This window comes from Gastrolobium bilobum, unplaced genomic scaffold (assembly GCF_033153095.1).
Source record: "Gastrolobium bilobum isolate Gb01-03AN ecotype WA unplaced genomic scaffold, APGP_CSIRO_Gbil_v1 utg10233, whole genome shotgun sequence".
In the NCBI taxonomy this organism is placed as follows: domain Eukaryota; kingdom Viridiplantae; phylum Streptophyta; class Magnoliopsida; order Fabales; family Fabaceae; genus Gastrolobium; species Gastrolobium bilobum.
Window position 1 is genome coordinate 30093 of NW_026896849.1, and position 14883 is coordinate 44975.

The 14883-nt window shown below is 35.4% G+C and overlaps 1 protein-coding gene across 1 annotated transcript; it reads left to right on the top strand.

Annotated features, from left to right (window-relative positions):
- The first annotated feature begins 618 nt into the window (after positions 1-618).
- On the top strand, positions 619-11091 carry LOC133302349 (probable ubiquitin conjugation factor E4). Its single transcript, XM_061502113.1, has 16 exons — positions 619-1590; positions 2135-2339; positions 2517-2668; positions 2758-3049; positions 3202-3354; positions 5760-5963; positions 6055-6167; positions 6317-6428; positions 6883-6972; positions 7059-7262; positions 7362-7457; positions 7602-7724; positions 9671-9763; positions 9866-10030; positions 10530-10619; positions 10713-11091. Exons 1-16 carry the CDS (start codon positions 752-754, stop codon positions 10890-10892), a joined length of 3111 nt encoding a protein of 1036 aa, XP_061358097.1. The 5' UTR covers positions 619-751; the 3' UTR covers positions 10893-11091.
- The last annotated feature ends 3792 nt before the right edge of the window (positions 11092-14883 follow it).

Sequence of the window (14883 nt, forward strand, 5' to 3'; positions counted from 1 at the left end):
CTTTAAGACAAAACTTACTTTGAATATGTCAAACCAAAATGTCATTTTGTCAGGGTACAAGACCATTAGCCCTGAAAGGATGCCACTGTGAATAACAACACCCAACTCATAGATGAAAACGAAGATGTGGAGAAATATTTACCAGATGTGGAGAAATATTTACCCGGGTACACCACTTCTTACCCGGGTAAATAATTCAAACAATTTTTCAGGTGTCAAGAACAATACCCGGGTACACACCTCCTTATCCGAGTAGGGAGGGGTGTACCCGGGTAGGCTTGGTGGTCAACGATCAAACAGGGGCAGATTGATGTTATGTTTTTTGAGGGGGTTAAATTTTTGAAATAGTTTATAATAAAGGTCAATTTGGTAATTAATTATTAATAAAGGATTATAATGTTCAAAAAGCCATCTTTCACTCCTTTTCAGATTCTATACAGATTCAGTCTAATTAATCTAAACAGATTCTGATTTTATCAGATTGAATTTACATTTCAAGGGATACTAATTAAATAAAATCAATTTTGTTTTTTTCAAATCTGAAAAATCGAATTTTCTAATACAAAAAGCACGTCTCTCTGTAGCATAGTCGAGTTCTTTTATATTGAACTGAGTTCACTCGCTCTTTTTTCTGTTTGTTTCTCTGGAAAGAAGAAAATAGAAAATCACATTCAAACCCAAACCTAAACCCCAAGAAAATTCAAGAACAACGAAAAACCGATTGATTTTGATTACTCTTTAGCTTTACTCCATGGCTACTTCGAAACCCCAACGAACTCCAGAGGAAGTGGAGGACATTATCATCAGGAAAATCTTCCTCGTTTCGATCACCGAAACCAACAGCGATTCAAGAATCGTGTACTTGGAGTTAACCGCGGCTGAGATTCTCAGCGAGGGGAAGGACCTTCGTCTCTCGCGTGATTCTATGGAGAGAGTACTCATCGATCGAATCTCCGGCGATTTCGCTGCCGCTGCCAGCGAATCCACCTTTCAGTACCTCGTAGGTTGTTACCAGCGCGCGCACGATGAGGGGAAGAAAATCGCGAACATGAAGGACAAGGATTTGAGGTCGGAGATGGAAGCTGTGGTGAGGCAAGCGAAGAAGCTTTGCGTCTCGTACTGCAGGATACATTTGGCGAATCCGGAACTCTTTTCGAGCCCGAGTTCTGGTTCCGGCGGAGGCAGTTCGTCGCTTTTGCCGCTGATATTCGCGGAGGTAGGTGGTGGAGGCGTGTTTGGCGGCGGAGGAGGTGGCGGAGGAGTGAAGAGTCCGCCGGGGTTTCTTGAGGAGTTGTTTTGGGATTCTGACGTTGATAGCTTGGTCCCTATTTTTAAAGGGCTGTATGAGAAGTTGAGAGAGAGTGTGATGAATGTCTCTGCTCTTGGGAATTTCCAAGACTCTCTGAGGGCTTTGTTGTTTTTGGTTAGGTTTCCCATTGGTGCAAAGTCCTTTGTGAGTCATGAATGGTGGATTCCAAAAGCCGTTTACATGAATGGGCGTGCCATTGAAATGGCCAGCATTTTGGGTCCCTTTTTTCACATCAGTGCCCTTCCTGACCAAACATTTTTCAAGAGCCAGCCTGACGTTGGGTGAGCTTACAATTTTCATTTTCTTTAGGAGTTATGTTTGGTTGTGTAATTAGTTTGTTTAAAATTCAGTTGTTGATGATATTTTAGTCTTGCTTTTCTGTTAGTCTGGATTGGTGAGGAACAAAGTAGAATAGTATTACTTGTGATTGCTTTCATATAAATAATTGGTTTATGGTCAATATGTTGGTATTTCAGCATATTATTGGAGTTAATAGTAATGAAGTGATAACAACTAGTGTATGTGCTAGGCATATTCTTGCTTCCTCTTTGTCAAACTCAATTGATTGCTGGGAGGATGAGTTCCTTGCACCTTGCTTCTTGCTTTGTGTGTTACAGACTTACATTCATTTGTCCCATTTTTGTTGCTTTTTATTTGCAACCCTATATTCGTGCTTCCACTTCTTGATGATTCTTTCCTTGTCGAGGTCTATATATGTACTCCACGAACCTTAGTTGTTGGACTTATTTGGATGAGATATTTTATTGTTTATTAATTGAATTGAATTCCTTTTGTAACATATTTTTTCTCTTGTTTATAATCCAGACAGCAGTGCTTTTCTGATGCATCAACTCGGCGACAATCTGATTTGTTATCTTCATTCTCCACTATCAAAACTGTCATGAATAGCTTATATGATGGCCTGGCTGAAGTTCTCCTCATCCTCCTTAAAAGTACAGATACTCGTGAAAATGTACTTGAGTTCCTTGCGGAGGTGATCAATTTAAACGCATCCAGAGCTCATATACAGGTAAATTATTTCTTATCTGCATTTAAAAAAGAAAAAATTGAAGAACGGTGAAATAGAATTCAATAGCTTCTTTCATATGTATTAATTTACTTTCTTCGTATTCATGCCTGAAGTTTCTCTTTTTTAACTTGCTTTGTTATGTCTTATGAGAATATGTATGACATTTTTAAAAAACAGGTTGACCCTATAACTTGTGCAAGTTCGGGCATGTTTGTAAGTCTTGGTGCTGTCATGCTTCGGCTCTGTGAGCCATTTTTAGACGCAAATTTAACAAAAAGGGACAAAATTGATCCAAAATATGTACACTATTCAAACCGTTTGAAGCTAAGGTGAGGGATTTGTATATTAAATAGTAAATTTCTTATGCAAGTTTCATGTATCACTCTAGAGTTAACTTTTGGTTGTAATACTGTTTTAGTGGGTTGACTGCTCTTCACGCATCATCAGAAGAAGTTGCTGAATGGCTTGATAGTAAAACCCCAGCTAAGGTTGGGGAAATCGATCAATGTAATGATGGTCAGAAACGCTTGCAACAGTCTCAAGAAGCCAGCAGTTCTGGTAGTAATAATGCCGGTGAGCTTTCAAATGAAAATTCTGCACGTGGTGGAAAGACGAAATATTCATTTATTTGTGAATGCTTCTTCATGACCGCAAGAGTGCTCAACTTAGGCCTTTTAAAAGCATTTTCTGACTTCAAACACTTAGTTCAGGTAATCACGTCTCTTTTTTGGTTAGAATTAAAGATTGTTAGTATTATTATTATATGGGGCCTAAGTTTTAATATTGCCTTATTTCTTATATGCTTTGAATGATTTCTTCCAAGTTATGTAGAATATAAACTCTAGAGTCATATTCTATCCAGGATATTTCTAGGTGTGAAGATGCTCTTTCCACATTTAAAGCCATGCGGGGGCAGTCTCCCTCTCCTCAGTTGGAGTCGGATATATCTCGACTTGAGAAAGAAATGGAGTTGTACTCACAGGAAAAGCTATGTTACGAAGCTCAGATATTGAGGGTAGGTCATATTTTATTTTCTCTCATTGCAGTTGCTTGTTATTTCTATAAGCATGTGCACATGCAGTAATGCACATGAAGATGAAATAAGTTGCTTCCGTGCTTCCTAGTTTTCATGTAATTTGTGTATATTTGTATGTGTGTGTGTGTTTCCGAGGGGGGTGGGGGTGGGGGTTTGGGTTTGAGGAGATCACTAGACTTAAATAGCTCTATAGTTTCTGTAGAAATAATAGCTATACATTGTACGACTGTACTCATGTACTACACCTTGTATTGTTTGCAACTCTGTCAAGGTTTTCAAAATTGAGATCCTACCTCGGAAGGGGGATGACACGTAAATTATGTGGTCGTCATAAGATTAACATCAACAACACCTTTATCTCAAACTAATTGGGGTCGGTGGTAGATGAAACCAAATGAAAAATACGAAGAGATTGAAAAAAGATAAAAATGAAATTTAAGAGTGTGTGTGTGTATATATATAGAGGTAAACAATTAAAAGGGGAAAGTATATTAAGGTAAACTAAAGATAAGAGATATATAAGAGGGCAAAAAATAGTGTAAGAAAGTAAGACAAATATAATATATAAAAAAATAAAATAATAATATATATATATAGGGGAAGGATATTGTATCAACCAAGTTGTGTTACTACCATGTTGTAACCAATCAATCTCACCGTTAGATTGATTATGTTGATCTAACGGTTATATTTATTTTCATCTTTGTATGGTCATGATTTCCCATATTTAATACTTTATATTTATTTCCACCTTTGTATGGTTATGATTTCCCATATTTAATGCTTTCACTTTAAATATGGAGAATCATAATCATACAAAGATGAAAATAAATATAACCGTTGGATCAACATAATCGATCTAACGGTGAGATTGATTGGTAGTAACATGATAGTAACACAACTTGGTTGTTATAATATCCTTCCCCATATATATATATATATATATATATATATAAAAAAGTAAAAAAAAAAAAGGTGTGGAAAAAAACAAATAAATAAGTAAGAAAAAAAATGGGGAAGGGCAAAAGAGATAAAGGAAAATAAAGGAGGGAGGGAGGTGAAGAGGAAAAAGACTAAAAAGAGATTATGTGGAACATAGGAATAACAACAGGTCTAACCCTCCACCATTCTTATAGCTTTTCTCCGTTCCATCCTAAGACACACCGTCCGCCAATCTATTTCTCACTCCATTAAGTCTTATTTTACTACCTTCCCCCAAGTAAGTTAGGTCTACCTCTACCTCTCTTTGTGTCGAGCTCTTGGTAACAAATTTTTGTTTTTACTAGAGCATCCAGGGGCCTTCTTATTACGTGCCCAAACCTCCTCAATCTACGTGGTCGTCATAAGATCTTATCTAAAATTCAAAATTATATTCAAACTTGCACAAGCAAGTGTGCCCAAACATGTATTAATATAATAATAACCTTAAAATCATAACTAATAAAGGACCATTCCCCATTTACTGTACACAACCTTTGCATAGTTGCAAAGAAGTTGTTTTCCGAATTCGAACCTTCGAATTTTCAGTCACAAAGGAGCAGCTTTACCATTTCTCCAAGCTCGCCCTCTTAAAATCTTAACTAATATTTAGTTAAATTCCAATTGAAAATATATACGCAAGTCCCAACTCAAACGGCCTTGCATTTTATTTGCAGACCAGTGTTTTATGTGAGAACCAAACATTGGTAGACTGTCACTTCATCCAAGAGAAGATTTTTGTATTGATGTTATGCAGCTAGTTTCGTGATTTCGTCAACATGAATGACCTTCAAGCATATGGATTTAATGAAGTCTTTCAAGGGTCCTTGGATTAGCTACATTTGTAACAAGCTGCAAGAATATGATTTATATGCTCTATTTTGATGGGAGTGTAAAAGTTGTAGCTGCCATAGTGTTTATTGTATACCGTGTACTGCAGATTGTAGTATTCTACAGATGTACTGTACTAATCTTGTGCTAAACCTTGTACTTCCTGCTGTACATAGACTTATGCTATAATATAAATAAGACTAATTTTATACAGTGTTATTTATTTACACAATGTCACAAATGGGGTTCTCTTTGTTTAGTAACTTTTAGTATTGTTACCATTCTCAATTTTCTTTTGACATTTGGGCATTGATAGAACCTAAAGGAGCTTTTTATTCATAGTGAAGACAAGATTCATTATTGTGATTGCTTAAAAGGATAATTGTTTCATATTGTACCTATAAAGTTTATATGTTCTTCCGAGCCTAATGTTTACTTAAGTTTGATGTTTGATTCATCAGTCGTATTATGTAGTTATGCTATAAGTTCTTGTTGCTTTTAAATGTTTTTTTCTAGCTTTTTAAAGTGTCAATATTCTCATTTTGACTTTATTGGCTTCACATTATTTTCCTTAGGATAGCACTCTTATTCAGAATGCACTTTACTTCCACCGCCTGATGATTGTTTGGTTAGTTGGCTTGGTTGGTGGATTTAAGATGCCTCTACCACCAACTTGCCCAATGGAGTTTGCTACTCTGCCTGAGCATTTTGTGGAAGATGCCATGGAACTTCTAATATTTGCTTCTCGTATTCCAAAGGCGTTGGATGGAGTCGTACTGGTAAACTTCACATCAAGAGTTTTTCTTGGATTAATTCTCTCTCCCAAATTCTATTTATGAAGGATAATGTATTTGTGTTCTTGTTTTGCAGGATGAATTTATGAACTTTATAATCATGTTCATGGCCAGCCCTAAATTTATCAAAAACCCATATCTGAGAGCAAAGATGGTTGAAGTATTGAACTGTTGGATGCCCAGTAGGAGGTAATTTGGTGCCATTCTTATGTATAAAAGTGGAATATTCAGTTATTATTATTATTTTTATATCGCTAAATCTTGCTTGAAGTCTTCAAGCTTAATAATTGGGTATATGTGTCCCTGCCCGGCCCTGCCCTATTCCCTTTTTGCTGCAGCTTATCTACTACAGCTACTCTATTTGAAGGGCACCAACTGTCTCTTGAGTATCTTGTGAGGAATCTTCTAAATCTTTATGTCGACATTGAGTTCACTGGTTCTCACACGCAGGTTAGTCTACATTTCTAGGCTGTGTTAGTGGCATGACTAGATAATTCTTTTTTTTTAAATGCCATAAATTTCTATATTAGTGAGGAATATGTTTGAATTAATCGCCTCTCTTGATTATTGTCTTGAAACTCAAGCTTGAGCATCCACACGGGGTTCCATGTGAGTCATGTTGGTGGTCTTCTTTACTAAATGATGATATAAGATGATTAAATAAATATGTTTTATTGTAATCCTAAACATGTCATTGATTATCAATGTCAGGGGAACTTATGAATTTTATTTCAAACTGTTTCTCCATTTTTTGTAGCTCGTAGTTTATTCCTCGGATATGGTTTCCTATATACACGATGGGGTTTAATAATTGAAATCATTAATCTTTTTGTTTATTGAATTCAAGAAAGGGTGTCTGTTGTTGACCTTAGTATTTGTCTTAATTGTCACTTGTTCGTTGCAGTTTTATGACAAGTTTAACATCCGCCACAATATCGCCGAACTCCTTGAATACCTGTGGCAGGTCCCTAGTCATCGTAATGCTTGGAGACAGGTAATATATTAAAAATATTTGATTTTTTTTTATCTCACACCATACTCAACTGTCTCTAATTTTCGCTGCAATTAATTTTCTTCCAGATTGCTAAAGAAGAGGAAAAGGGTGTCTATCTGAATTTCTTAAACTTTCTGATTAATGATAGTATTTATCTTCTTGACGAAAGTCTGAACAAAATTCTTGAGCTGAAAGAATTGGAGGCTGAGATGTCAAATACGGTTGAATGGGAGCAACGGACAGATCAAGAGAGGCAGGAGAGGACCCGGTTATTCCATTCTCAAGAAAATGTCTGTCTGAATTTTTGGTCTAATATGTAATTATGTATTTGCATTTGTTTTTAAATTTAAGTAATCTAGTAAAGCATATAATGCTGGACAATTTTGCAGATTATTCGGATTGATATGAAGTTGGCAAATGAAGATGTCAGTATGCTTGCATTTACTTCAGAGCAAATTACTGCTCCATTCCTACTTCCTGAGATGGTAATTTCTCTCTCTTTCCAACCTTTGCTTGTTATTCATTCATCTTGTCATGTCATAAAACAGTATTAGTAGCTAAAGTATAATTTTCCTCTGAAATTTGCTAATCTCCTTATGAGTTTAATCTTATTTTTCCACTTTTTCAAGGTTGAAAGAGTGGCTAGCATGCTCAATTACTTTTTGCTGCAATTGGTGGGTCCACAAAGAAAATCACTTAGCCTGAAAGACCCTGAGAAGTATGAATTTCGTCCAAAGGATTTGCTAAAACAGGTTGGCATCAACTATTTTCCAAAAATTTTAAAGTGAATTCTTCTTTTTCTATGGTGAACAACTATGACAGGAGTGGTGATATGCTATTCTTTTGCGGTCTATAGGTTTAAACATAACTGTTTCAGGATTGGTCCTAAAAACGTTATAAATACTGCTTCATTGATCACATGAATTTGAAGAACTTCAATTTTTGACTGGTTCAATTGTACATGATCTACAGTTTTGACTTTTGAGCCTTTGAAAAACCACTTAATGACTGTTGGAGATATAAAATTCATTCTTGGGCCTCTAACTCTCTATCCAACATCTTAAGTTTTAGGAAAGTTGGTCCTTGACATTGTATTAGAATCTCTACTACCAAGTGGTTAGGAGTTCAGTTCTTGCCACTTAGCCTCCCATTCTTAATTGAAGAGTAAACACTCATTTTGGTCCTCCAACTACATTAAAATTGTTCTTCATTGTTAATTTTTGACATCAAATTGGTCCATTTGGTGTCAAATATTGACATTGATGGATTCGACAGCAAAAATTGCAATTGAAGGGCCATTTTAATGGATTCATTTTTTGGACAACCAAACTAACGAAGCTTATACCTTTGAAGGACAAAATGGGTGTTTACTCTTAAATTTCAGCTCAAGATAAGGGGAGCCTGCGTATTGTTCATGCTTGAAGGCCAAAGTTTTCTTGTATGAGGGGGTCATGTTAAAGATATAAAATCATTCCTAGGCTTCCTTCCAATTGCTTATGCATTTAGAAGAGTTGGTGCTTGACAATGAGATGATATGTGATGTATGGGTGTAAATTGCAAAATGTGCACCAGAGTCTTTCTTTGAATAAAAACAGAAGTCAATAAATGAAACTGGAATTTTTCTTTGTAATTTTGATTTTCTATTGTGTGTGTCTATCTGTTTGTCTGTCTTCATTTCCATTATTCTCACCAACTCCACGAAGCACTGGAGCTAAGATTTCTTAAGAATTTTTTTCCTGGGAGCAATATCTACTATGCTAATTTTTCTGGCCATCTAAATAGAGCCTATGTGAATTATAGATTTAGTGATTGAGTAGAAAGAACCACCTTAAGCATGCTATCTATGAAGTAAAATACTAGTAAACTAGCTAGCTAATGTAAGTTCTATAGATATTCTATTTTCTTTTTTGCTTTTTTATCATATTCTTGGGGAACCGAGAACTCTTATATTAATGAAGTTATGAGAATTATATATGAAATCTATATAAAGGTAATATAAGTCTTTAATTTAAGGCATGATTTCAAGTCTTGTGGTTTTGATTTCCTCTTATGCTCAACCCAAAGACAATAATAATAATAATAATAACAAAAAGTGCTGCTACACTTAACGTTTATTTCTTCTGTTATATTCTTATGCACCATGTTATTTTCTTTTGTATTCCTTGTTGCTTTGCATGCTTAATTTCTAATTGAGAAAACTTTCTCAACAGTGGTTGAGTCTTTTCATGAATGAGTTGTTTTCTCTTTTGCATATATATTGCCAAAATCATTGAAGTTCCACTTCAACCTATATGTGGTAGCAGAATCTTCTGCCTTATGCTGATTCCACATTAACTTCTTATGTATTCCTTGTTGTTCTGTATGGTTAACTTCTAGTTTGTTGGAAAAACTTTTCCCAATAGTAGTAAGTTGGTTGAATCATTTTATGATGAGTTATTGTTTGTTGTAATCTTGCATACTACCAAAACCCCTTTGTTCTTTGTTATTTATTTTATATTAAATATTAATGATAGTTTGGTTTGTCTTTTCGGAAGAGGAATGTGGGGAGGTTTTCTCTTCGGATCACTTTAACTCTTTAAGGGAGAGATATAGTTACAATTGAAGTTCCACTTTCAACCTCTTTGGCACCAGAATCTTGTGTCATATATGTTACATGACACTGATATATTACTAATAACTTTAAATTATTCGTTTGAAGATTGTGCATGTATATGTTCATGTGGCTAGAGGTGATACAAAGTCCGTCTTCTCAGCTGCCATTTCAAAGGATGGTCGATCATATAATGATCAGGTAAGTTTTGTGAGACTTTTAATGTACTGCAGAATTGTTCTGAAGTTGTTTTTGGTCTGTTTTACCATAAACAAATGCAATCTGACTGAGAATTTGCTGCAGTTATTTAGTGCTGCAGCAGAAGTCCTTCACAGGATTGGTGACGATCCAAGAATCATCCATGAATTTATTCAACTTGGTGCTAAAGCTAAAGTTGCAGCTTCAGAGGCCATGGATACCGAAGCTACTCTAGGAGAAATACCAGATGAATTCCTTGATCCAATTCAAGTATGTTCAGTGCTTCTTTCTCTCTCCTTGTGTGTGTTTGTGAAAAAGTACACGGTGACTAACATGTGATCTACATTTTGCTCACGCTTGCATATCACTTTTTTCGTGTCTGATGCATGTTTGATGCATTATTTTTGGTGAAAAATTGCTTCTTTTTTCTTTTGTTTCAAAATGTCTCATAAATTTTGATTATAGACTGTTTTAAATACATAAGTCAATCTAAACTCACAAAGAATACATGACCTTTTTTGTTTATATTGTTTATATTAATCTAAATCATTTTGCTCACACATGCTTGCATATCATCTTTTTGAAATAGCAAAAATTAAAGTTTTGTGCTGACTAGGTGCATGTTTGGTGCATTTTTTTTGGGTGAAAAATTGCTTCTTTTTCCTTTTGTTTCAAAAGGACTCGTAAATTTTGATTATAGACTGTTTTGAATACTTAAGTTAATCTAAACACACACAGAAATACATGACCTTTTTTGTTTATATTGTAGTACACTTTGATGAAGGATCCAGTCATCTTGCCTTCTTCAAGGATCACAGTTGATCGACCTGTCATTCAGAGACATCTTCTTAGTGATAGTGTACGTCTTTGACCTTTTGTTCCTCATTTAATGATGTTCATATGGAGAAGAGGTTCCCTGTTTTATTCTTTTCTGTTTGCTTTATTTGTGCAGACTGATCCTTTCAACCGTTCCCATCTTACTGCGGATTCGCTGATTCCTAATGATGAACTAAAAGCGAGAATTGAGGAGTTTGTCAGGTCGCAGCACATGAAGAAACAGACTGACGGGCTAAGCATACAGAGTACCAAGGCCACCATTCAGACCACAAATGGGGAAATGTTAATTGATTAGCAAAATATCGAGTTTCCTAAGAGAAAAATGAAATATCTCGAATGTATAGAAGTCATCAGATTGAATATTAGGATATATCTCATTCTATACAAGCCATTATCGTTTGCTTGATACATCTTGAACAAACCTAAACCTGTTCATCTCTTAGCTTGTCAGTGTCTTTTAATTCTTTTTCTGGCGTCATGTTAAAGACATCCATGAACGTTGATTTAAAGAAGTTTGGAATTTCATCAATATGACACAAGTTGGTTCAGAACTGTAATACTAGGGGAAAGAACTTAGAAAAAAAATGCTTATATAAAGTTGCTTTAATGGTTTCTAAAAAATGATAGGAGGGAAGATAAAATAATTTAGGGAAAAGTTCAAGTACCTCTTTGAATCACTTATTTCTCTATAGCTTTGTTTTTTTTTTTTTTTTTTTTTTATCATTTATCCTACTATTGTCTTTTTTTTTCATCTAAGTTTATCTTTAATAGTATTAGAGTTTCTAATTAATATGATTATTTTACTCTTCCTATAAAAATACAATTTAGTTATCTTGTGTTCTCTTCTTCCTCAAGTTTTGCAAGAGTGTTTTACCGCAGAAAAAATTTGTGAAGCTCCATTAATAATGTAATGAGAACAAAAAGCCAAACAAACTATTCAAAATTAAACCTGTATAGTTAAGCCATTATAGGTGTTGAAAATTTGCTATAACAACTTTCATTGATTGATAGTTTATAAATTCATTGATTGATTGATACTTTACTGTATAAAATACTAACCAATCACATAAAGATACAAGTATCTGGGGAGTGGAACCTTCTTAGAATTCGTAGCTGGTGTAATAAAGATTAGTGCACCATATCCGGTCATTTGTCCCTCCCTCTAATGGTAGGGGGGTTGATTATCTTAGTTGGATAAATAACACAATTGAAAGGAAAATTGTCAACTGCTATAACCGGATTATGGGTTTTCGATAGCCAGGTCTCGGATCCTATTTGGAATCGTAGATTGCAAAATTTTATTTGGTTTATTCTTCGTGGTCGTCTTTTAACAGGTTTTTTCCTGGTCTATATCCCGTTTTTGTTATCTCCAATTACATTGCTGATGTCAAAAGGGTGCAGAGGTCAAACGTCTCTAGAGAGCTGAGGCAGGTTGTGTGGAAACCCCCCCTCCTCCTCCTCAAGGGTGGTGGAAGATCAATGTGGATGGGGCAGTGAATATCAATACTAAAAGAGCCTCTTGTGGTGGTCTATTAAGAGATGACAAAGGCTCTTGGGTGGTAGGATTTACGTATAATATAGGAATTTGCTCTTTTTTTACTTGTTGAGCGTTGGGCAATTCTGAAAGGCCTTCAGGTAGCATGGGAATTGAACGTTAAATGCTTGATAGTTGAGAGTGATTCTTCCATTGCGATTAAGGCTCTCTCAAATTGATGCAGCCTTGCTGCTAATTATCAGGTGGTTAGTATTATTAAGGATTGGCTTAATCATCAGTGGCAGATTCAACTTGTTCATACAAGAAGAGAAGGAAATAGATGTGCCTAATTGGTTGGCTTAAGTTAGGTGGTCAAATAGAGGAGAACATGGTTGTTCACTGGGAGATTCCCTTCGGTTTGAGCCCTTTGTTGGCTCATGACAATTGTAATTTTTTTTTTAAGTACAAAGGAGGGGCCTAAGCCCAAAAGAAAAACAAAGTTATACAATGTTAATCAGCTAGGCATCAGATCCCAGCATAGAAAATAGTCCTTGCGGACATCTAGAAAGAACAACGTAATTCTCATGAGCGTGGGCAGCAACACCAGCCAGCCAATCCAATGGGCACACCTATTTTCATCCCTGCGGGTATGGTGGAAGGAATTTGTCACTGCAGATCACGCCATTGTTGGATACAGGACACAAGAGCCCTGTTGGGGGAGTTCCTGGAGTCGTTCTCTATAGCCTTAATAGCTAGAAGAGAGTCACTCTCGATAATTAAGGAAGTAACATTCACGCTCCAAGCACATTGAAGACCTTTGAGAATTGCCCATAACTCAGCGCACAAAGGGTTGCAAATTCCCACTTTATATGTGAAGCCAGTGATCCAGGATCCTCTGTGGTCCCGGAGGAGGCCACCACAGGATGCCAGCTTCGAGGTCTTTGAGACAGCTGCATCCACATTAAATTTCATAACACCTTGAGGAGGAGGCTGCCATCTCACAGGTTGAATACTCAGAGCCATGTTCTGGGTAGGAGCAAGAGCAGTCCCAACAAGCTTGATTTCGCTTATATAAGAGGAAATATAAAGGATAGGATTATAGGGTCTAGTGAAGATGGGATCATGAACTTCATTATTCCTCCACATCCATAAGAACTAGATGGTAATTAAGAAGATGTCACGCCACTCCCAAGTCTGAGGGTGAGCCCAGCCGTTGTTGAGGTTTTTGCGAATCCAGTCTTCATGGGAGAGAGTGATGAAATCAGCAGGGAGGTTACCAGCAAACCAAGCCACCCAGATAGGCGTTGATATGCCACACCTTCTAAGGACATAGGATATATCTTCCGACTTATGAGGACAAATGTGACAAAAGGAAGATCCATCCCATCTTGGGGTATATTGTTTGGTAAGAATACACCCATGCATGACCAGCTAGGCAAGAGTTCTGATCCTATAGGGGCCCTTCCAGTGCTATACACGCTTCCAAATGGGATCCGAATTAGCAGGGTCAAAGTTCTTGATATACATATACGCTTTCTTTACAATGCTCCCTTGGTTTGGATTATGATTCAAACTAACTGATCAGGTCAGGGCCCCTTTCATCAGAGGGAGGGATGATCGCACGGATGGTTTGAGATACAACTGGGGGCAGGCACCTTTGGATAAGATCCATATTCCACTGTCCAGTGATTACGTTAACTATATCCCCAATTGCATGACAATTGTAATTTAGTTGTTTAGTTTTTGTGTTTTTGGCTATAAGCCCCTTTTGATGTACTAAAAAAAAATACAAGTAACTGTATAACTTTTGCACTCTACAACATGTAACTATAAATTTCATTTTTTTTTTGGATAATGCAACTATAAATTTCTAATTTTCGTAAGATATAGTATATATTTAATTTTCTCTATTCCTCCTAATATGATGATTAAAGATATTTTTTTTCATTTTTCTCCCACACATATTCCCTTTTCTTGTAAAAAAAATGCAAATTTTTAATTTCGCAAAATCTTTTACAAGCTCTATTGAATAAAATGAAGATTGTCAATCTGAATGAATCTTTACCTTGAGCCATTATTTTTTGTCACAAAATTCTCCTTTAATACCTTGAAATTTTATGCATAAAATATTTGCAGGAAGCGAAAAAGGGAAATTTATTACCTTCACAAATTTCATTTGAAACTGGAGAAATTTTGTATGATAAAACATCCTTGCAAAGCTTGGGGAAGAAGATGACACAAGGTAACTAAGTGTATCTTTGTAAAAAAGGTAAAATAATCATACTAATTAGAAACTCTAGCACTGTTAAGGAGGGACTTGGAGGAAAAAAAGCATAAGGGAGCATGGGGAATAAGTGATTCAAAGGCAAACTACGGGAGATATTTGAACTTTGCCCAATAATTTATTGATGTATTATAGGATAAAAAAATTATAAATAAATTTAGAATAAGGATAAAACTGTAAAATAAATATAAAAACTCTAAAATAAGCTCATATACATCTTTAAAAGAAAAAAAATTCTCTTAGAAGTTTTTACTTTTTTTTATCTTTTATTATAAAAAAAGATTTTTTATAATAAAAACTTTTATAAAAATATATTTGGCTAAGCTTTTGATTTTAAGAAAAATAAAAATTTAAAATAAAACATGTCAAATAGAATCTTAATAAATAGTGTAAAAATAAAGAATGCACAATTCAACTCATTTTATACCTTCTAATACGCCAACTACGAATTGAATAAATTAATAATAACAACACTAAACACTATTGTTAAAGTTCTCTGGCTCAAGTGGGTATCAATCCTTTTAGGAA

What these genes read in the sequence shown, in the direction of transcription:
- LOC133302349 (XM_061502113.1), top strand. Translation starts at nt 752, where the DNA reads ATGGCTACTTCGAAACCCCAACGAACTCCAGAGGAAGTGGAGGACATT. An exon ending in CATTCCTACTTCCTGAGATG is followed by an intron (nt 7,458 to 7,601) that starts GTAATTTCTCTC and finishes CACTTTTTCAAG; the next exon opens with GTTGAAAGAGTGGCTAGCAT. An exon ending in GTCGATCATATAATGATCAG is followed by an intron (nt 9,764 to 9,865) that starts GTAAGTTTTGTG and finishes AATTTGCTGCAG; the next exon opens with TTATTTAGTGCTGCAGCAGA.